The following is a 22815-nucleotide window of genomic DNA, read 5'->3' as shown; positions in this document are numbered from 1 at the left end:
ACACATTATTGTATATAGTTGAGTTTTGACAGCATCCATCAAACTAGATTTGTTGCCTTAATGGTCTGTTTTCTAACATTTCTGTGTTTCTGAACCATGTCTGTGTCTGCATATAATGTTCGTATTTAGTCTCCTGATTTTAAATGGGAATTAAATAATTTGAGTGTTCCCAAAGAACCGGTGTTCTGCAGTGTGTGTGGGCCGACTGTACTGTTGCACAGTTTACTGTAGAAACTATGTCCAGGACAACTTGACAAGGTATTTGGAAGTTTTGGAAGATTCATAGCTAACCACACTGAAGATTATGGAGGTATTGATCAGTCTTCTCATATCTCTAACATCACCAGAAGTCATAATTTAAGGGGTCATTTCTCAAAATATGCCCTGTGTGGTTTATTCACCATTACAATAGCCCCACCTAAAATAATTTCCACCAGTCGCCACTGACTGCGTTGATCCTAATCGCGCAGGTCTGCGCAGGTCTCGCTTGTCTCAAACAAGCCTGTTGTGTAGGGACACCCCCCTATCTCCAAGGGACGAAAAAAAAGCTCATGTCATCCAATCATTTCAAATCAATCCTGCCTGCTCAATGGTTTGAGCAGTCAACTGCGCTTGAACTTTTATTTTGAAATCCATACATGCAAAGTAAAAGGAAGTCGAATTACGCGCATGCGCAACAGCCACACACGTTGTTTTGGAAGTTGTTAACGCAAAAAACGTAGCTACATATTTCCGTGTTTTAATAGATTTACCAACTCTTTACGTGTTTTATCGTTGTTTCGCATGTGTTTCCTATTTTAGAGTATCATTACCTGTTATTAGCTGTTGCTAAATCTAGTTGACAGGGAAGCTGAAGTTTAAAGAAAGCTAACTAGCCTGATAGCTTAGCCCTGTGCAGCGACAGCATGGCAGCTGTACTGGGGCTGATAGCTGGGAGCTACGAGCAGGTCACCTTTGGGTACAGAGTTAACACTGATGAACCAGTAAGTTACAGTTATTTATTAGTTGTTAGTTATTTAGCAAAAAGGGTCTAAGCTGTAGTTTCTTAAAAACGTGTCTGTCGCTGTGATTGATGTACAACAGGGTAAAACAACTTCTGTGTGATGCTATGACCATAGGATGTATTTTAAAGGAATGATGGACAGTCAATTAATAAGTTATCACATTAACAGACATGGGTGTAGATACAAAATACATTTCAAAGGATCAATTACATTCAAAAGCACTATAAGAAACCATGGTTTAAATGGGACATTGTTTACTGTCCTTTAAATAAATAACTGTATTTTATATTGTTAATTTTTAAAAGGAAAAATCTGACGAAAAAAATAATACTTCTGCAGGTGAGGTCGAAACCCACTATAAGCTTATTAAAGAACATAATATATAAATATCTTAAGAAATAAACGGCAAAATGTCTAAACAAAGGAAGGAAAATAAAACACTTTATCACCAACAACAACAAATCCCCTTAAAATGTTCTATACCGTTGAAAACATGTATTTATTGTTTGTCCTGCAGGAGTGGACAGCGAAGGCAGAGTTCACTCATCACGCCCACACAGCGTCTATATCAGCCGCAGCAGCCAGCGAGAGGTTTGTGGTCACAGGAAGCAAAGATGAGACCATCCAGCTGTACGACATGAAGAAGAAGATCGAACACGGAGCCCTGCTGCATCACGATGGTGAGACATCTTCAGGATATCACCTATTTAACATCAAGTCATGAACACCAATTCTACAATAGTAGTAGTAGCTGTGGCTTAGTGGCATGGAGATCTCTGGTAAAGGTGCTGTAGCAAACTGCTTTTGTTTCTTGATTTGTAATGTTTAAATGGCTGTTGGGGCACTTTTATCCCGTTGGTGTGATAGACTTTGTTACATTTTCTATACTGCTAGCCCATCAATCAAGTTTAAATAATCATCAAAGAATTGACCTTGTTTGCTTTTTACCAAGAAATGAAAAGACTAGCTTGATGTTTGCGCACCTGAGCTCAACTTCTCTGTCATGCAGGCACCATCTCTTGCCTGGAGTTTTACGGGACGTCTCATTTACTGAGCGGAGGAGAGGACGGACTCATCTGTGTTTGGGGCACGAAGAAGTGGGATTGTCTGAAATCCATCAAAGCTCACCAGTAAGCAGAGAGAGAGAGAGAGAGAGAGAGAGAGATGCTGCAGTGGCACTTGTAGCACGTGATAGTGTTGTCTTGGATTTGTATTGCCACGACGACTCAAATGAACTCTCTTTATCTACCTGTTTTTCCTCAGAGGTCAGGTCACGTCGCTGTCCGTCCATCCGTCTGGAAAAATTGCACTTTCAGTCGGGACAGATAAAACTCTCAGGTAAAATCACCAAAAGACAATCGTATTAAATCATTCTTTTATAGTTTTTATGATATTATCTTTTCAGTTAAATTGGGATAAGCATCTGTTGCTTGCTAATCTTTTTTTAAACCTATACAAATATGGTCTTGTAAATAGGAATAGCTGTATGTATTAACAAGACAAATATATTTAAAGAAATAACTTTTGCATGTTTGTATCCCTTTTTAGAACATGGAATCTAACAAACGGAAGATCGGCCTTCATCAAAAACATAAAACGGAGTAAGCCTCCTTTTTTAATTCTCTAATTAAGAACTATTCAAGTTCTTTAATGAATGTGTGATCAGTGTGTTTGAAATCAATTGTTCTTTTACACTTCTAACAGACGCACACATAGTCCGATGGTCTCCTGATGGGGATAAATATGTGGTCGTGGTGAACGACGAGGTGAACATCTACGACCTGGAGACCGCCTCTGTGACGGCAACCATGAACAACCCCAAGAGGATTTCATCTGTGAAGTTCTTAAATGTGAGTTATCTGACGAGGAAAAAAAATGACACTTCTAACAACATTTAATCATGGGGTGAGAGGTCAATGTGAAGGGGGGAAAAACAAGGTCTTTATGTTTAAAGTAGACTGCGAGGAGCACACACACACACACACACACACACACACACACACACACACACACACACACACACACACACTTTTATTTAGTACGATGAGAAATTAGCTATTAGTTGTTTTTAGTATTTGATATTTAATATTTTACTTGAATGTGCAATATGACTTGTGGCCAAATGACTTATCACTGTCACAGGCTGCTACCTATTTTCTACTGGGGCACTGTAATACGTTACTTTGTATATTGAGCTATTGTATATTGCATACTTTTATTATGATTTATCTGTATTGTAATTTTGAAGCAACCTGGCAAAAAGAATTTCCTTCGGGATGAAGTTCTATCTAATCTTATTGTATTACATTGGACCTGGGAAATGACATGGTAATCCACACATGGTCAAATAGAAATCCTACTTTAATGTTTTCAGAACTCTATTCTTGCGGTTGCCGGAGACGATGAAAAAGTGAGGCTTTGTGACCTGGGAAAAGAGAAATGGCTGTGTGAGTTTAAGGCTCATGAAAACAGGTAATTTCAGTATTTGTGTTCTTTACTTATTTTACAGATCTATTTATTTAAAGTGTTTGCACCTGCATTTCTCTAAAACACATTTCTATAATGAAAGAGAATTGGACTTTGTAACTACAGAATATAATCCTATCAAAATGTTGTGATTTCAGAGTGAAGGCGGTCGACAGCTTCGTGATGGAGGATCACAGCATACTGGTGACGGCTTCAAATGACGGATTCATCAAAATGTGGAAACTTTATCTAAAAGAGGCATGTCTTTAATTTGATTTATACATTTTTGATTTATAACACATTTACTTGTAACTTCCACCTTATTCCTTTTGAAAAACCATGTACCTTGCAGTGACACAATAACAATAACATTTCCCTAGTGTGACTACTTATAGGCATATACCTCCTTTGCAAAGCAGAATAAAATATTTTTAAATGAAATAGTTAACATATATTTTCAAAATAAAAACTAAAATGTGCAAAATGACACTGTTGTTCCCTGCTGAGCTGTTTCTTAACTACCAATGTCTTTTGTTGGTTGTACATTTTTAATTAAACAATACACTGCCATTACCTTCTCAGAGATAACAAGTAACCAATACATCAATTAAAAACAGCCACTACGTTTTATTTGATCCTCTTAACATTTGATGCATCAAAGCCCATGGCTGTGTCACCTCTCCTTTCTTCACTAAATCCTAAACTCCTGCGTCCTTTGTACTCCTGCTGTCCATCAGGAGCTGGAGTCTCCCACTCTGCTCATGGAAGTGAACACAACGGCCCGCCTGACGTGCCTCGCTGTGTGGAAACCTTCGTCTGTGCAGCCGCCCGCTGAGGAACCAGCCGCTCCGACCACGACCCCTCAAGGTCCTGCAAACGCTGAGTCATGTCTCACTGCTTCTTATTAAATAGATTTGAGCTACAGATATTAGAGGGTATAGGGACACTGGTGATTTGATTCGTTTGTATGTTAGTTTCTAAATTCTATGTAACATACTCTGTTCTTATAATCTGTTTGCTTTGGTCCACAGAACTTATCCAGGAGCTTTCAAAGACGAAGAGAGTCCGAATTGCAGCAGAAGAAGTTATTCTAGAAGACGAGAGCAAACCCAAGAAGAAAAAGAAAAAGGGCGGTGGAAAAAAACCAACAGAATAATTAAACCTGTTTTGTTATTCATGGACTGTTTTATATATTTTTGTCACATATGCAAGTGCTCTTTGCTGTTGCTACAGGTTTTGTGGAAATATTTTGTGAATATATATTCCTTTCCCGTAAACAATGAAAATAGGAACAATACGAGGGAAAATTAGATCATCAACAATAAAACATGTTTTATAATCCTCAGAATTGTTTTCTTTGGCAATGCCCTTGTTTCCCATAGTGACGGGATAAAGCAACGGTGCATTTAAGAGACATGTTGGCTGTTTTTGTGGCAACATAGCACAAGTCTATTTTGGAGTCATTGCTTTCTGTCTATGGCAAGGTTTAAGACTCATGATGTATGTATCAATAAAAAACAATTAAGTCTTACCATTTCAGATTGGGGCTGTGTCCAAAAAATGTTTTTTCTGAGCGCCAGAACATGCGTGTTCTATCTATAGGCTGAGAGCTGTTAGATGTACAGCTCTGGGAAAAATAGAGACCACTCCAACATGGTTTTAAATCTCAATCTCTACATGTATGGCAGCCACTTTATTCCAGTGTCTGTTGAATTCCAACAAAAGGAAATGTTGTCAGTAGCTAATAGAATAAAATAAAACAATGTACTCCGATGATATTATCTCAAACACAAACACATACGATTTGTACGATGTGAGGGTCTAAGGACAGAGGGTGTCGTATTGTCATACTGATATTCTGTACAAACTGTGAAGTCCACTGAGACAAATGTAACATTTGTGATATTGGGCTATATAAATAAACATTGATTGATTGATTGACATATAAAGAGTAAATCTAGAAAAACGTAATAATTTTGCATTCGTCTCTTACATTTTTCCAGAGCTGTATATGCTTTCAGTTTCTTAATGAGTGTGTGTCATTGAAGAGGGTTGTGTTTACATATGTTCCTGGTTTTAAATGCTTTCATTCTTTCACATTATAATTTGGAAAGCTCTTTGGAGTGAAGGACAATTTAATAATCATGGCATAATTTTACTTTGAAACGACACCGGAAGTGACACAATCACGGTAACATTAGGAAGTTGCTGGGTGCCAAACAAACGGGGATAGTGTTAAAGTACAAGTAAGACATGTTAAATTCTTTTTTAATGTATGTTTTGAGGGACATTTGACAGTAAAATTAATTCGCAAATTCTTTGTCGCTTTAATAAACATGTTACTGTTATTACATTCGGATTCAATGCTGCTAAATCCAACAATTCATCAAAAACTTTACTACAACACCAGCAGACATGGCTGTGGACTGGATTGGGTTCATCTATGCTGCTCTGGTGACGACAGGAGGAATCATAGGTTACTTTAAAGCAGGTAGGAGACCATGCCAATCATTAACTACATTCACATTTAGTTGAAAGCACGTTTCAAACCTATTCAATTTATTTTTAACGTAGATGGAAAGTTTGAAACTGTGTACTCTTCTCTAACTGATTCATATATATTTTTTTTTTAATTGAATCAAAACACAGATGTACTATAGTCAACCATGACTGACATTTATCTCATCCTTTTTATGTTTTTGTTTTGTGCTGTGATTTCAACCATTTGTTTGTCTATCATTTTAAATGTTTTGTACTAGTAAGCTTGTCTTATCCTATGAGGGGGGAGGGATTCAAACAAATTGACAACCTGTAGGCCTGCCTGTCTTTGACGCTGTATGTGTTGTTTAAGAAAAAGGAAAATAAAGTTTTAAAAAACCTATTTGATTTCAAATGTATTTCCCCCTTTCAAAAATAAACCCTGTTTCCTCCATAGGCAGCGGGGCCTCTCTGTCTGCAGGGCTGCTGTTCGGTCTGCTGGCTGCTGTCGGGGCTTTTCTGGCTTCTCAAAACCCAAAGAATGTCTGGCTTTCTCTCGGTGAGCAAGTTTGAATTTGTTAAAGTATAATTGCAGCTTTCACAAACACATCTGTTCCCCTGCAGGCACCTCTGGGACTCTGGCGGTGGTGATGGGACTGAGGTTTCTCAACTCCTGGAAGTTCATGCCAGCTGGTTTAATGACTTTAGCAAGGTGAAACGGAATCGCTTGTTATCCGATTTTAATTTCCATCACAGATAATAATCATTCATATACCTTTGTTTTAGTTTTTTCATATACACATACATTACTTTTCACTCATTTTGAACCATAAATTATGTTGTAAATGTTTATTTTCAGTGGACTGATGCTGGTGAAGATCATCGCTGGCATGCAAAAGAAACCACATAAATCTTAAAAATATGTACAGATGTTTTTTCAGTGTGCATATGTTTGACATTCAATTTAATAATGTGGGTTTCCACATACTGTACATTCACAGACATTCCCTTGTTTACTATTACATTCTGGTTCTGTATAAAACATGTGATATAAAATGTGACTTTATAAGATAAGGTACAAGAAAGAAAAATACATTTTTATACAGAAAAGTAATTTTTTTATCTTTAAAAATATATCTGCTGTTGTAAAATAAAAAACTTTAATACAATATAACGACTTCATTGTCTATTATTTAAATAAAATACTGACTCTAGGAGTTATGGGACACATGTACGACACTGGACAATATTTTTTAACGTGGCAAATGTAACAGACTAGCAGGAAACACTTCTCCTTTAGAGCATTTCCTGGCTCTAGTGCAGTGGGAACTGGTCTCATGAGTCTTTAGTGGAGCAGAGTGGACTGGTGCTACTGGTTTCCTTTGTATTTGGCGGTCCAGTCGACCCGTCCGTGCACCGGCTGCAGGGTCGAGCTCCACCCTGAGGCGCTGGGTCCAGAGATCGGAGGATTCAGCGATCGGCTCCTCCACCCTTCGTGCTCTGGTAGATCATCATGAGAGAGAGAGAGGAAAGGTTCAGGCCTATTCCGGGGAAGTAACATCAAACTGCACACATCATTTCAGGTTTTGTTTGTTTCTTACCTTCGTTTGAGGGTAGTAGTTTATTTAAGGAGGTCTTGTTCTTGGATGATTTGATTTTGGACTCAACTCTTAGATCCACTGCAAGATTTACAAAAAGAAAGTGGGCAAATATTCAGGTTAAAAGAATGACAGCGATACAAAATCAAAAAGTCCGTAACGTGATGAGCTTTTTAAATGGTGGATAGAATTTGAAATGCACATTTTCCATTTTTGTATGCACATTCTCTTGTCAGAATATATTAAAAAATAATAGACAACTTCCCACAATATAATGGAAGTGGACCACAGACACTGGAAACTGATAATTATGTCTCATAAAATCTTATAATGAGACGTATTTATATTATAGACCTGCAGATCAGTTTCTAGATCAAGCGATTTATCTTTTTTTAATTATATATTATATTTGTATGCTATTTTACGTAACTATCATTATTATACTTTGTACAAATGTGTGCATGTATGTCTTATAAGTTTATATTAACGCTTCAATATTACTAAAAGACAATTGATACAAATACAAATGAACACATTGTTCAGGGCTGGAAAACTTGAAATCTTCCTTAGTCAGTGACTATCTTCTTAGAAATCTTTAAGGACTATGTTCTGACTCCAGGGGGCGCTTTTACCCAGCTATGACGGAAGAGCAAGAGTGTACACAAAAGGAAACAGCTCTCAAAAGAAAAACAATGACACTCCCAGTTATTTCTAGATATCAAACGAAGAACTCACTGGCAGAGCTGCCTCCTATGGGGGCCAGTGTGATCCTCTGTCTCGCTGATCCTGGTTCAGCCTTCTGAAAAGGGGGCATCTGTGTCTGGTTCGGGTTTTTGTTGCTCAGGAAGGAGTCTGTAAGGACAAGAGTCACATCACTAACTGATGACCTGCTTCAAGTCTAATATAATCCACTGCTGATGTTATTACTGGCTTTAATATTGGGATTTCAAATGTCAATCATTTCCGAATAACAGCAAAGTAGAATGACTCTGTGAACAGATACCTTTAGAAAGATCACGATCCTCCAGAGTCTTTTCTTTAAGAGGCTGCTGATCTGTTAGTTTAGGAAGACTATTGTCTAAAACCCACAACATAGAGAGAAGAGAAGAAGGATTAAACCCGAGGAAAATAAAATAGGAAATCTCAAGTGTACCTATTTACATGTTGCATGTACAGGGCTGTACATCATAATTGATAATAGAATGCACCTCCAAATCTGAGGCCATGGTTCTCAGCAGGAAACCGATGGACTGTCCACTCCAAGTAGGGAATGAGTCCTTACCCCAAGTGAAGGAGTTCAAGTATCTCGGAGTCTTGTTCTCGAGTGAGGGAACAACGGAGCGTGAGATGGGCCGGAGAATCGGAGCAGCGGGGGCGGTACTGCAGTCAATCAATCAATGTTTATTTATATAGCCCAATATCACAAATGTTACATTTGTCTCAGTGGACTTCACAGTTTGTACAGAATATCAGTATGGCAATACGACACCCTCTGTCCTTAGACCCTCACATCGTACAAGGAAAAACTTTACCGCACCGTTGTGACGAAAAGAGAGCTGAGCTAGAAGGCAAAGCTCTCTGTCCACTGCGCCATTTTCATTCCTACCCTCACCTATGGTCATGAAGGATGGGTCATGACCGAAAGAACGAGATCGCGGATACAAGCGGCCGAGATGGGTTTTCTCCGCAGGGTGGCTGGTGTCTCCCTTAGGGATAAGGTGAGAAGTTCGGTCATCCGGGAGGGACTCGGAGTTGAACCGCTCCTCTTTCGCGTCGAAAGGAGCCAGTTGAGGTGGTTCGGGCACCTAGTTAGGATGCCACCTGGGCGCCTCTCTAGGGAGGTGTTCCAGGCACATCCAGCTGGGAAGAGACCAAGGGGTTGACCTAGGACCAGATGGAGGGATTATATCTCTGCGCTGGCCTGGGAGCGCCTTGGGATCCCCCAGTCAGAGCTGGTTGATGTGGCCAGGGAAAGAAAGTGTGGGGCTCTCTGCTGGAACTGCTACCCCCGCGACCAAACCACGGATGAACGATTTCTCCAGAGCGTTTATAAAGTTAACATTTATTGAAAAACGATGAATGTTATTATTTCCAGATTACATGCTTTTACAAAAAAAATTCTGCTTCAATCTATACTTTCAAAACCAACATTTTTATTGCCCTCAAAAAGCTGAGTTTGCCGCACATAGGGAGGCACGCACTGGCGCACAGGCAAGAGATGATATAAAACCAGGTTATCAGCATTTCATTTGTGTTCTGAAGTCTTTCTTACCTTTATTTAGAGGAAGCTCTGGCCTCTTTTCTCTGGTTAAACCCGAGGCGCCCCACAGGTTTCTGCCGGTCACCGGGCTTTCTGCTAAAGAGCTGTTCTTTGGATTTATGCCTAAAAATGACAACAATGGAGTGAACACCCGAGCCCACACAACAAGTTACAATTGAAACAGTGATACATTTGGTCTGTTGGGTATTTGTCTCTTTCAGGCGGACCACCTGGTAAAAGATTGCCCCGAAGAAAACTGCGCATAACTTATTTTTTTTTTCAGAATGATGGTTGGTTGTATTATTTTCACAAATGTTTTGTATAATGCTTTGTTAAAGAACCCCCTTTCCAAGCCACTGGTTATCAGAGATGAAAAATAGGGTACCATAGGTATTTTTGTTGTTGTTTTTCATTACGGTTTGTTTTTTGTTTTTGTCAGGGTTGGGGTTGGTGTGCCAGTGGTCCTGGGGACACCAACTTTAAGGGGGGGGGGGGGTGTGACGACCCCTGCTTTGCTCTCTCCTGTTGTGTGTGTGTGGCCCTTTAATGTTCTCCCTTTGTCCGTCAGCGTTGATTGAGGACACCTGGCTGCCGGTACCGGAGGAGTAAAAGGCCTGAGCCAGACTCTCGATCACTATCTCCACGGAGGACCTGTTTTGGGAGAGCAGCCTTTTCGTTTATGCTTTTTAACGTTGGGTTGTTGTTAATAAATATCTTTTCATATATCTTGTCCTTTCCACGCTTTTGTTATGGCCAAGAGCCAGGTCATGACACTGCATTCAGGCTCATTAGTGCATTACTTTTTATTTTTTTAAACTTCTTATTTTTTCACAGACACAACATAAATAGGACATACATGGAGATGCTTACATAACTGCACCTGTTGTACATCAGGGTTAATCATTCATGCCCTCCTTGGACACCAAAAGGACATTTCTTGATGCTATTGATTTTCATATTGTGCAAACATATTACAGACATTATCACTCCCCCTCATCAACAAAATGATCGCACAATACCTGTCATTAGTGCATTATTAATTTAATGAATTTCCTTAGATCTCTTTTCCTCACCGGGCAGATATCTGGACTGGCGGAGGTAGTGCTGCTTGGCGGACAGCGTGGAGGATTCAGCTCGGTTCAGCCCGCTGTTGCTCGGCAGCTTTCTTTCTGCTTTGTTCTGCGACTCTACCAATCTAGACACACAAATATCACATTATTGTTTTTTTTCACAACAGTAATGAAAACTTTTACATGAAAATAAGGAGGTCTAACCGACAGCTGGGCCCCTCTGCTGCCCCGTCCTTCAGAGAGCTGATGGTGGGCTTTTTGGAGATGGAGACTCCGGCGTCTGCCTCCTCTCCGTCGTCCCAGCTGTCCTCAGATCTGATAGACGCCTGTCCCCAGCGTCTGCGTCCCGTCCTCACTGCACTCATGCTGTTCTCTGCTCCTGTAGGCTTTGAAATAAAGAAGAAATAAGTTCCAAAGCTTCAAGAAGATCTACTTTTTACATTCAGAAGCTGCAGTTCATTGATACCTACAGCCTGATAGCTCATTGGTTGCCTGCTTTTCACCAGGCTGAGGGGTTCCTGCTGTCCCTGCGTCAGCGTGGAAGAACACATTGTTTGTTTTGGGTTTTGCTCCATGTTGTTCTGAGGGAGAAGTATCTGCTGAAGAGGCTGGTGCAGAGACTGGCTGCATCTCTGGGTCCTACTCTGCTCGCTGGACTCCAGGTCCGTCTTACAGAGGGACAGAGGCTTTGTTCCTGAAGACGTCTCGTACATCTTTGGCTGAGCCTTGTGCTGCTCCGAGTTCTTCAGAGGAGCACCGAGCGCCGGGCCGACGTGGAAGTATGGATACCGTAGAGCCTGGAACACAGGGAGAGAACCCTCAATTACATCTGTGCTCATAATGTTTATTTTTCTACAAGTAAGAAGCTCACAACATTGCATAAAGCAGCGAATTAATTATAGAAAAAATAAAAAGCCTTTTCAAAATAAAAGCCCAGACAAGCAAATGAAAATAAAGCAATAGATTTGTGTTTTAAGGACATGTGATTGATTGTAAGATATACAGTATATAGTAAAGTACTAATGAGACAAACCATAATTGCATATTTCTAACACTGAAATTTAAAACGCACATAAATAAATATTTGGAGCACTGAAAACTACTTTTATTCTATTTGTAATTTTCAAGCTATTAGTTATTGGAATGAGGTCAATGGACGTGCATTGCTGCAGCTGTACACACAGTTTGGTTGTACAGCAGGTAAAGGTAAGCGGATTGATTCCCACTTTGAGTATCTAAAAATAGATACTCAAAGGTGCTCAAGATAAAAGTATTCACCAAACACTGTTGAATCAAAATGAGAGGGTTGTCTTCACTGTATGTTTCTATTCCGTCTACGTTCAAACTCAAAGGGTTTTCAAAGTACCTGACCAGCACTCGGTCTCTTCTCAGGATCCCACTGCAGCATGTCTCTCATCATTGTGATCGCCTCGCTGCTGGCGTTTGGGATCAGAGATCTGAGGCTGGTGGGGACGCACTTTGGGAAGCGGAAGTTCATCGAGGTGGCAAGCTTGACGCCCTCAGGCCAGTCTGGCTGATGTGGTGAGAGACAACACAAACCCACAGTGAGTCACAAGAACTTCACAACAAAAGAAAAGACATTAAAATACTAGTATCGGACAAAAATCCTGACAAAATGATCAAATGCCTTGCTGCACTGTTGAGAAAACATCTGAAATATTTGATAAATAAAAATCAGTAATGTAGATTTAATAAGTTAGTGGGTAAAGACAAATGATCAAATCACTTTAGGGTAATGCAGCCTTTAAAACCAGATTGTTGGCATATTAGGATATGAAATGACAAGAGACAATATCTAGTCACATACTAAAATGTCGATAAAATATTTATACGTTGCCCATTCTGACTATAGATCTGTTGGTCAGAGCTAATAATATAGAAGGTAGAAACAGCCGTTTGATGTTTGCGTCATAGAAGGGCAGAAGTTTTAATTTCAGAGGTCCCGGTTGGTGCGACAGCAGCGCCCAACATGTGACTTTGTGCTGGGATGGCTCACCTTCTTCAGCGTTCCCAGCACCTGACAGATCTTGAAGATCTCGTCCACCTCGCTGTTTCCAGGGAACAGAGGTCTGAGAGTGTACAGCTCCGCCATGATGCATCCCACCGCCCAGATGTCGATGGGTGAGCTGTAGCAGTTAGACTTTAGCAGAACCTCCGGGGCCCGGTACCTGTCAGAACCAGAGGGAGGATATTTAAAGCAGATTTACTCATGGTGACTTAACTCTAGTTTGGCTTTAATTCCTGTTTGGTCCATTTTCCAAGGAGGTCACTGTTTTAATTTGGTTTGTTTGTCTAGATTACAAACTAATGACTGTCATTAAATTCAGTGGAAGGGTGTAACATGGGCAAGGGAAGAGGAGGATACACTAATGATCTTTCACTTTTGTAAACATTGCAAAAAAGGGCATTTGGAAGTGTGCTCTCTCTCCAAGTGCCATTCTAGTTTAATTTATGTTCTACTTTACTGCAGTACTTTTTGTCATTAAATGAACTACATTTCCCTACAGGGTCCGTTTTATTTCATCTTATCTTTAGAAAAAGAAATGGTTGTGTCTCTTCTATCTAACGAGAGCTACAGTTTAGTTGCAAACGAGCCTATTTTCTCACTTTCCCCAAATAGTATGTAATCATGTAAATAGTAATGGTTGTTGTGTAGATCTTCCACAGGAATAACCTGTACTTTTTTTTTTTATTTTAAAATTTTTAGTCAATTTATTGAACATGTCAGAAACAAAACATACAACAATAATAATAATATATATTCTTTTTTTTCTTTTCTCACTCATAATAATTATAACAAAGTACAAAAAATAAATAAATAAAAATAATTCTCAAATAGTCTCTGTCATGTTCAACAGAAGAAGCTTAAAAAAAAGCTTTTCTGGTCCTACCCCCTCTAGCATACATTTTCCTTATAAATAAAATATTAGGTCATCGTCATCAGCGACATGTTAATTTGTTTGTTTGTTTGTTTGTTTGTTTTCTACAAAACAATCAGAAAGAAATTACTTTTACAATTACAAGAAATAACTAATGGGATTGTACAGGTCCTGTTCATAACCATTCATGATTTGGCTCCTAAATAATACTTTCAGTTTAGATAGACTCGTACAATATTCGAGTGCATCATTACCTTTTGATGTTAATGCAATGTAGTTTGGCATTGTTCGTACTGTACACTGCCCTGATATCATCTTGTAGGTAAATGAGTCTCACCATCTTGTGGACACATAGTCAGTGTAAGGTGGCTGTGAGCGGATCTCTCTGGCTAGTCCAAAGTCAGCGATCTTCACCAGCTCTGGGCCCATGCAGAGCAAGTTCTCCGGCTTCATGTCCCGATGGAAATACCCTGAAAAAGATATGTTCTGATGTTTGTCCAGATTTGTATTGTTCTCTCAAACTAAATAGTTATTGCCACCAAGTTTCTACCACTTGTACTACTAATAATGACACAACCCTCTATTTATTAAAATCACAATTTGATCTAAATGTAAACATCTAGATTCAAACACAGAGTTAAAACATCTCTGACCAAAAGAAAGATGTTTTAACCGGACACAGACAAGCAAGCCTTGAACAGGGTTTGTACAAAGTCTTGTTTTGTTTCAAGATTACTAATATGCTTACATGTTTCTGATATTTCTTGTAAAATGCTTGATTTTCATCACAATCTGGTGGTTTCTCTACACAATCCCACTGTTTTGTTGTTATAGGAAGGGCCGTCCCTGGCCCACATGAGGCCCCACGCAGTCTGCATGATCGGCCTGTAGGGAGGGACGGGCCTGGTTATAGGTGAAATGTACGAACCCTGTTGGAAGCGAAAGCGAAATCAGAAGGCTCTTACCGTGCTTATGCACAAAAGCTAAGCCAGACAAAACTTGGAACAAAATGTTCCTTATCTCATTTTCAGAAAACATCTTATCTTCCCTGGCAGCGGTAAAAGACAAGAAAACAGAAAAAAGAGGGGGTAAAGATAAAAACACTACGCAAACAATCATGCCTTATTCGAGTGGGTAAAACACCAGCTCACAGTAGCACTAAAAACAGTGTTGAAGGAAGAGAGGAAACGTGTTCAGTTCATCTTTGGTACCACTCACACCTCCTCTCCTCACGGGAGAGAAGTGAGTCATTTTTCAACACATCACAGTTTTAAATGATGTTTTCGGTTTACTCAATTATGAACAATTTATACCAGGACAGTGCTGACAGCTTGATAATACAGACACAAAAGGAAGTACTCAGTTTATACTCAAAGGCTTTGCTGTAAGTCACCTACCATGTTTATGAATAAAGGACAGTCCCTGTAATATCTGAAATGTCATGTTTCTGACGAGTGACTCAGGGAACAACTTGTTTCTGAAAAAATCAAGACCGACACATGATGACTCAAGCTGACCCAAATCATTCTCACATTCCCAATGGTGACAACAAAACCCACTGCCAAATGATATGACAAAAAGAACCGTGCACACAGCTGGTCAATGTCTGAAATAAAGCCGTTGCTGTAAGAGGAATTCTTCTTACCTTTCTTTCATGAGCTGATAGAGGTTTTCTTTCATATACTCAAAGACAAAGTAGAGGTGGTCGTTTTCTCTGATCACTTCCCTCAGTTTCACCACATTGGCATGGTTCAGCTTCTTCAGTGACTGAAGACACAAGCATTAAATTATGTAAAATAGTCAATAATTAGTCAAATAGCTCATTATGTAGGGACATTTCTCAAATGCCTGAACACAGTGTTTGAAATCCGATACAACATTTGTCTCCAAACAAAAACAAAACATGCCCAGAGAATTTAGATATATATTTTTTTTCATATAGTCTCAGGTAATTTAGCTGATGATCAGGGAATGCAACAGAAAGAGAACATTTTAAAATGGGAATATTTGTTGTGTTTTCATTTTCAAACGAGGCCAAGTTACGACAAAACCTAGACTCATAACAAATTCTCATTTAAAACTTTTTTTATAACTTAAAAACTTCAATAATAAATGAATACACCTATTTATATAGTTTCAAACCATATTGATTGTACATTTAGATATCAATCACAACTTGGAAATAAACTATTTTTTCTGTCCTACAGTATTAACTTTACTTGATTATTTGAATGTTGCAAAAACAAGCAGAAAACATGCTTAATATAATAATTACTGACCAGCTGTTGTATCAACTATATTTTTTGTCTATACTAGAATATAATTACTCTCACCTTAACCTCTCTTAGACTCAAGCACTCATCCCACGAATAAAACTTCCTCTTCATTCTGTTAGGGGTGAAAACAGATGTGTTAATTCAAGACTTTCCGACTTCTTTTCAGGGTATGAAATGGCTTCCTTTATGGTGACTATGGGCTCCAAAGAAATGTTTTATCAGCCATAATAGTAGTACAAATAGCATCCCCTCAACATCACTATACTTAAACGTTTGAACTTTGCATGGAAATGTTTCACGTGTGTAACCTGTTTGAACCTTTCCCCTTCTTCCCTCTCATACTCCAGGAGCAACACTACGCGGTGTACTTTCACTTCTTTGACTGTCATCAGCAGTGTCAGCTTGCACTATAACCTTACATTTACAAACAGTGCCTGAAGGAGCCTGGTGAAACATTCATTATTCATTTCTTGCCAGAGATCTTAAACAGCTCATCATTAAAATGTAGTGAACTGTCAAAAAAGGACGTCATGACAACAAAACCTAGGATAATAATAATAATATTTATAGTAATACTAATACTACAGTGTCTGTGCATCTTCACAATACACCTTAAACTTATCATTCCAGAAGCTTATTTACCTTAAATTCCTACACACTCAAGACTCAAAGGCTTTATTCATGTGATATCTATGATGTAGTTTTGGCAACACAATCTTAAGCCCCAGGCTAGTCCAACAGTGCAACATCAAATATACTCAACATAAAAAAGAAAAAGAGATAAATAAAATGACGCAATAGACATAATAGTGCAAGTAAGTTGCATGAATACGAATAAAAACATTTAAAACAGATTAAGATGTAAAACAGAAACAGAATGCAAAATCAAATACTGTATTGAATAAAAATGGTGTATAAAATATCTAATCACATGATGCAGACAAATGCAAAACGTAACTTTTTTATTTATTTTTATTTGAGGATACAACTCGTTAGGGTCTAGATTCCTGAAGCACTCTGAAGCCGTCTCAGAGTTTAATCAGCTTAATGCTCCGAGACGAAACCACCCAGTTCGCACTGACCTCTTAATGGCCACCATCTCCCCCGTGTCGTTGCTCTTCCCCAGAAGCACGCTGCCATACGTGCCGTCCCCCAGCTGCCTCAGCGTGGTGTAGCGGTTCATCGTCCACAGAGAGCCCTGCCTCTCCTTCAGCGAGGAGCCTGGACAGTCCCACACAGGCCAACAGTTGGTCATCGTAAGCACAGTAACATCCCTCCACAGATCAACAGACACCTATGCTACTCTGAGGCAACTCAAAGACTCAGCAATAAAACATGAGTGCTCATCCTTTACCTTTCTCTCTGCAGGTGGGTGATTAAGGAAGGTGGAGGTTTACCTGGCGAGGGCGAGTGGAAAAGTGACGCTGCCGGCTGCATGTGTCTCACCTATCCTGAGCTAAGCCTTGACGGCAGACAGAGGAAGGGCTGCGAGGGGATTAGAGCTGACATGTGATTAAGTGCCAGGTAACAGGCTCACAGGAGAGCACTCATCAAGTCCACTTCAAAATAGGAGTAGGACACATGGTGACACATTTTGTCAATGGTGGAAGAAGTAGTTAGATCTTTTACTTAGCTCAAAGTAGAAAGTACATATAAATAAGTGTCATACGTGTCCAGCGTAGTGCTACAAGTCTGCATTAATTTGAGTAAAAAGTTCACATTACATGGAAGCTATTGAAATGATCAAAACGTTTTCAATTAAAAAGGTGCTGTTTTGTCATTAAAAACATGTATATTAAATATAATGTACACTAAAATCCAATACAAATAGATGTGTCCAACTTCCCCATTATATATATACAATATACAATATCCTACTTGTAGTAATACAATGATGCATTGATTTGGAGTCACTGGATCATATGACATGTAAGCTATTGAAAGCTGAACAAATCTTCTATTAAAATATTCTTGACTATCAGGACACACCAGTAATCAAAAAAGGTTTGCTACAGAAGACACATTTATTATATTTTGTAGGCATAATTTGTACTTTTTATTTATTTTTGCTTAACGTCCAAGCAAGCACGTTGAAATGTTTTTTTTAATAAATGTGGTTTGTGTCATATAAATGGTTATTTATTGATGGTCCCTAAGTGAACACTGGGCTAACCTAATTATACTGTAGTTACTGAATAAATACCTTAACATGTTGTTGTTTTTCTCTCTCCTTTCACAACATAATGATGTTGATTGATAATATATACCAGTACATCAGAAGCTACAAAACATTGAATTCTAAACCATTAAAATCACGGTGTATGAAAACGTTATAATGTAGCATCATGTGGCTAGTTAGCAAACAACAAGCAGGCCTGCATAAGAGTAGCCTAGGACTGAAGCTAAAGAGCTAAATAAGCTAACATTAAACGACTGACAAGCCTTGATGTTCAGCCATTATATCTTACAGACACTTCATGTTGGTGTTGCTGTTTTAACCAAATATTTAAACCTTTAAACTTAACTAAAACTGACGTACCATGGGAGGCATTTCCGTGCTGATGGAGGTGATGAAGAGATGCTTCTAGCTTTGTAGGAGCAGTTTCCTGTCTCCTAGGCAACGCAGAGACTTCCACAATAAAAGGAAATACAAATAATACTTAAATTATCTACAAAAGTGTGCACTGTGATGGACTTGAAATAGTATGAAGTATATTAAATAACATTAAAATAAATACAATTAAATACAATTATCTGTATATTGTTTTGTTGTTTTTAACAGCTGTTTTGTTTTTTTAGCAATGACGTCAGTTGCCACTTTTTTTTCAGGTCTGATGTTAGTGTATCAAAAGCAATATTGACCTTGTTACTATTAATAAACATTTACTCACCAGAGATATTCTATTGTTTTATGTTACAATATAGTGCTCCATCTGGTGGTTCATTTTTAAACCTGCATCTGATTGTGACATTGGTCCTTGTAATCCTTGTAACCTACCTTTTTTAGACCCCTTAGTAATTATATCTTTTTAAAATATCATTGTTTTGTAAAGCAGTCACAGTGTATGTGAGTAGACTGCTGTCGGGAGGCTGAACAAAAAAAATCAATAAAAATACTATATATTTTAAATGTAATATAGGCTAAGTGGGGTTTTTCTGCATTTTCTTTGCAAAATGATAAAAAAAACAGACAGATTATGTTATTGCTAAGACCATATGAGAGCGACCGACAGCCCCTTAAAAATATCCCAGGACCCCAATTTGAAGACCAGATATATCATCCACATAATAGTCTTTTTATAGCGACACTTGACCTGCTTTGAGGCTAAAAATAGGGCTATTATATTTAGATTTTTGTAAATAGAACTTGGATTATGGGAATGTAGGAAACAACTCGCATGCAAGAATAACATAATGAAAAAGCTCATACATTTTTTTTATATATAAGCCATTAAACGTTAAAAGGTCTAATTTGCACAATATGCCTTGATTATTGTAATGATATGTGTTAGAATTCAAAATATTATCTTGAATACATTCAAATATTAGAACATATTTAAAGAGCATGACTGTGCCTAAACAGATATAAAATAGATCATGTTCACTCTCTATCGGGCAGGAGGTGTCTTCAGGCATGCAATGTGAGGAATGAAAATCATGACCAGCATTCTCGAAATGGCCATACTGTAGTACCGTGACGCGCCGTGCATTGCACCTAACAACTGTGCAGTCAGATTGTTGACTGTCTGCGCAGCGGATAGTCGCGATTTTTTCCAAGGTTGTGCTTTTGGTTACTTACGGTAAGATGGACCCGCAGTGTCCACTAAGGGATCAGGTGATCCACTAACTACGAAGCAAAGGCTGACTGGGGAAAATGCAAAATGACATATAGCAAATGTCGGAGCATAATTCATTCACATTTTCGGCTCAATTTCGGACTTAAATCGCACCGTTGGAGCTCCAATGTGACGATGGCTCGCTAGGGCTGCTGGCGCAACTGCGATTTTTTTGACATTTTAATTTATGAAAAATCACATTCACAGACAAATATTGGTTTCAACATGGGGCTGTGCTACAGTTTGCGTCCCCGGCTCTTCGGGGACCTGAGCGGCTCTATCTCCAACGCTACCTCGGACTCGGACCAGCCTCCGGACGCCGCTGCCGTGCCGACCCGCGCCGGGGGAGCTCGCCCGGAGGACACCGGGGGATGTGGGGAGACCTCGGCGCTGCGCGGCCCGATGCGCCCCGGGGACCCGGCCAGGCTCCCGGAGCAACGCCGTGGAGACACCGGTACAGACGGTGTGCTCATACAGAACGGAGGCGGCGGAGGAGGAGGCGGTGGTGGCGGTGGGGGAGGCAGCGGGAAGGGGACAGGGAAGGACCGTGGCCGACGCTTACAGCTGCTGCAAAAGAATAGCACCCAAAAGCAGAAAAACTGGGACAAATTGCTGGTGGAGGAGAAGGAGGCCGAGAAGGAGGCGAAGAAAGTCAGTAAGAATATTGACAGGGCGCTGAAGGAGCTCAAACGGGAGTACAAACAGACGCATCGGCTGCTGCTGCTCGGTAGGTGCCTCTCTGTTGTTGGACCACCAAGCTGTTTTATTATTAGAAAGAAAAACGTACTGGCCTTTCCAAAAATTATGTCACTACTCTGGCGAGGCCTTATTGCCACCACATCTGTTGGCTGGGTGAAGACTACCCCCTGCGGCTGGCAGTGACAGATGAGGAAGATGTCTCTGGGTCTGCTGTCCTCTTACTGTTTATCATATTACGAGGAAAAGCCATAATTAATCATGTTGTTGGACATCAGAAGGGACCAGTAGCTAAACATAGGTTTACAGAAAACACCTAGCATGTGGCTATTGGGCAATGCCTACTCTGAGAACAGTAAGGTATAGTGTACAGTAGCCTGTATGACATATGACAAATACCCTGTCGAAATACATGTCTAATGTAATATAATAGTGTAGTTCAAACATATGCAGAGTCCTCTTAGTTTTGGTGTATTGGGCCATATTTACTCTGAGTATTTATAGCATAGCATAGTATAGTAGAGATTATTTGACTTCAGATGAGAAATAGCATTTTGAAATAGATTGATAATGTAGTATGTGTAGTGGCTTGTAATGTTGTGTAGTGTCATTGAGAGGTGGCTTTATTAAACACATGTGTAGACCATTTTTGTTGTCGTTTGGGACATATTTAGTAGTATATTATAGTATAGTAGCCTATAGTAGAGATTATTTGACTTCAGATGAGAAATACCCTTTTGAAATATATGTAGTATTATAGAGTTTAGTGGCTTGTAATGTTGTGCAGTGTCATTGAGAGGTGGCTTAAGTATACAGGTATTAAGAGAAACGTATTCTGTTAAATATTACTCTGAACATGTGTATTATATAGTAGGCCTAAAGTGTTGTGGCCTGTAGCAGAGTTTAGTGTAGAGTATTGTAGAAAATATCACTTAGTTGTCTTTAGTATTCAAATACATAGAGGGAGCACTTGGCTGCCTATTTGGCCATGTTTACACTGATGATGAGTATAGTACATAATAAGATAGTGTTGTCTATAGTATATGACAACAACAGATGAGAAATAGCCTTATGAAATAGATGCATACTATATTATAATGGACTGTAGTGGCTTGCAATTCTGTGAAGTGTCATTAAGAGGTGGCTTTAGTAAACAAACATAAAGGGAGACAACTTGTCCTTTTAGTTTTAACCCTGGAAGTAAGGATTCGGCTTATAGCATAAAATACAGGACTAAAAAAACTAATTGTAGGCTATACCATAGTTGAGTGTTGTATAGTTTTAAAGTGGGCATCATTTAGTTGGCTAAAATATACAAATATGAAGGTTAGACCACTTAGCTTTTGCCTATTGGGCTATGTTTACTTTGAAAATAAAAAGTATAGTATAGTATTTCAGATGAAAATGGAGTGTAGTTTAGTTTGACAAGACTGCCGTCAATCTGGTAGTAGAGATAACAAATAACTGACTTACTGTTGAACATTTACAGTTTAGTTTTCCAACAAATAAATGTACTGTATAGTAGATTACAGTGTGGTCTACTGGCCGATATTATATATAGGAAAATGCTGTGCAGTGTAGGTGGATATTTTATAAAGTTGAGTAGGTAAAAACTTTTTTATTGTTGTGGGGAAATTAGCTTCAGTTCTTAAAATTATGAATTAATCCACAAAGTATGCTAACACATTGATTCCAATCCTGATCATTAATTGGATGAAGAAACACTCCCTGATTACAGCTTTAAATTCTATATGTAAAGAATTGCTTGCTGTTGAATTTGAGTACAAATGGAGGTATTTATCATAGCTGCTAAATAGCCGTACTGTCATAAATGATCACTTTCAAATCATCAGTTAGGACTCTGGCCCTTGGTTTGATTTTTAGCATTTTATTAAGTAAATGATTATATTTCGATAAAAAAAAAAAAAATCCCTTTTTATTTAATTCATAATAAAAGTATCTTTAGTTGAAGCCCTTGTCGGTTTATTTGGGTCTATATGAATTACAGGGCGTGTATCTCTTTGTGGTCATAAATGTTATTGCCTTACTGGAATCTGGTGATAGTTTAAGTCATTTTTCAGACATTGGTCATTAGCAAAACATAATTGTTCCTGGAACATTCATTGTAGTTCTAGATGGATGTGTCAGTCAGGCCAGAGCTCTCTACACTGTTACCCTGCTGTTTACTTAGATTTAGCTTGTTGTTATTTTACCATACACACAGTAACCAT

At 38.9% G+C, this 22815-nt stretch overlaps 4 protein-coding genes across 8 annotated transcripts in view; 3 read left to right on the top strand and 1 right to left on the bottom strand.

Annotated features, from left to right (window-relative positions):
• Positions 1 to 655: 655 nt before the first annotated feature.
• pak1ip1 (PAK1 interacting protein 1) lies at positions 656 to 5009 on the top strand. The gene is made up of 10 exons (XM_079652635.1): positions 656 to 983; positions 1522 to 1684; positions 2014 to 2134; positions 2268 to 2342; positions 2553 to 2605; positions 2709 to 2854; positions 3379 to 3476; positions 3629 to 3728; positions 4208 to 4337; positions 4502 to 5009. Exons 1-10 carry the CDS (start codon positions 906 to 908, stop codon positions 4624 to 4626), a joined length of 1089 nt encoding a protein of 362 aa, XP_079508761.1. The 5' UTR covers positions 656 to 905; the 3' UTR covers positions 4627 to 5009.
• Positions 5010 to 5475: 466 nt separating this feature from the next.
• On the top strand, positions 5476 to 7122 carry LOC307019017 (transmembrane protein 14C-like). Of its 2 annotated transcripts, none has more exons than XM_079649620.1 (5): positions 5476 to 5716; positions 5884 to 5961; positions 6406 to 6507; positions 6573 to 6660; positions 6808 to 7122. In XM_079649620.1, exons 2-5 carry the CDS (start codon positions 5886 to 5888, stop codon positions 6863 to 6865), a joined length of 324 nt encoding a protein of 107 aa, XP_079505746.1. In that variant the 5' UTR covers positions 5476 to 5716; positions 5884 to 5885; the 3' UTR covers positions 6866 to 7122. The 2 variants fall into 2 exon arrangements, with proteins under 2 accessions (XP_079505746.1, XP_079505745.1); XM_079649619.1 differs by having other exon boundaries at positions 5478 to 5716; positions 5881 to 5961.
• A 148-nt stretch (positions 7123 to 7270) lies between these two features.
• On the bottom strand, positions 7271 to 18704 carry LOC307019015 (serine/threonine-protein kinase MAK-like). Of its 4 annotated transcripts, XM_079649613.1 has the most exons (17): positions 18592 to 18692; positions 17450 to 17537; positions 17135 to 17273; positions 16110 to 16164; positions 15422 to 15543; positions 14742 to 14824; positions 14114 to 14246; positions 12894 to 13065; positions 12243 to 12410; positions 11347 to 11673; positions 11081 to 11262; positions 10880 to 11001; positions 9819 to 9929; positions 8550 to 8624; positions 8282 to 8398; positions 7550 to 7627; positions 7271 to 7448 (listed from the first exon to the last, which is right to left on the bottom strand). In XM_079649613.1, exons 2-17 carry the CDS (start codon positions 17487 to 17489, stop codon positions 7318 to 7320), a joined length of 2055 nt encoding a protein of 684 aa, XP_079505739.1. In that variant the 5' UTR covers positions 17490 to 17537; positions 18592 to 18692; the 3' UTR covers positions 7271 to 7317. The 4 variants fall into 4 exon arrangements, with proteins under 4 accessions (XP_079505739.1, XP_079505741.1, XP_079505742.1 ...); XM_079649615.1 differs by lacking the exon at positions 17450 to 17537 and having other exon boundaries at positions 18592 to 18704; XM_079649616.1 differs by lacking the exon at positions 18592 to 18692 and having other exon boundaries at positions 17407 to 18563.
• A 1082-nt stretch (positions 18705 to 19786) lies between these two features.
• Positions 19787 to 22815, top strand: part of LOC307019016 (guanine nucleotide-binding protein G(olf) subunit alpha) — a 47235-nt gene continuing 44206 nt past the window's right edge. The window contains exon 1 of the mRNA XM_079649617.1: positions 19787 to 20615. Within this exon, the coding sequence (XP_079505743.1) occupies positions 20114 to 20615 (502 nt within the window). The 5' untranslated portion in view covers positions 19787 to 20113. The remainder of the gene's footprint in view (positions 20616 to 22815) is intronic.

This window comes from Notothenia rossii (genome assembly GCF_949606895.1).
Source record: "Notothenia rossii genome assembly, chromosome: 9".
Taxonomy (NCBI): domain Eukaryota; kingdom Metazoa; phylum Chordata; class Actinopteri; order Perciformes; family Nototheniidae; genus Notothenia; species Notothenia rossii.
This window is presented reverse-complemented; position numbering and strand designations above follow the sequence as displayed.

Coding starts and splice junctions, on each gene's coding strand:
- pak1ip1 (XM_079652635.1), top strand. CDS start 906: ATGGCAGCTGTACTGGGGCTGATAGCTGGGAGCTACGAGCAGGTCACC. Junction 2,135..2,267: donor AAATCCATCAAAGCTCACCA/GTAAGCAGAGAG, acceptor GTTTTTCCTCAG/AGGTCAGGTCACGTCGCTGT. Junction 2,606..2,708: donor CATCAAAAACATAAAACGGA/GTAAGCCTCCTT, acceptor CACTTCTAACAG/ACGCACACATAGTCCGATGG.
- LOC307019017 (XM_079649620.1), top strand. CDS start 5,886: ATGGCTGTGGACTGGATTGGGTTCATCTATGCTGCTCTGGTGACGACA. Junction 5,962..6,405: donor CATAGGTTACTTTAAAGCAG/GTAGGAGACCAT, acceptor TTTCCTCCATAG/GCAGCGGGGCCTCTCTGTCT. Junction 6,508..6,572: donor GAATGTCTGGCTTTCTCTCG/GTGAGCAAGTTT, acceptor GTTCCCCTGCAG/GCACCTCTGGGACTCTGGCG.
- LOC307019015 (XM_079649613.1), bottom strand. CDS start 17,489: ATGCAGCCGGCAGCGTCACTTTTCCACTCGCCCTCGCCAG. Junction 11,674..12,242: donor AGAGACCGAGTGCTGGTCAG/GTACTTTGAAAA, acceptor CCTGTGTTCCAG/GCTCTACGGTATCCATACTT. Junction 9,930..10,879: donor CCAGTCCAGATATCTGCCCG/GTGAGGAAAAGA, acceptor TGTCATTTTTAG/GCATAAATCCAAAGAACAGC.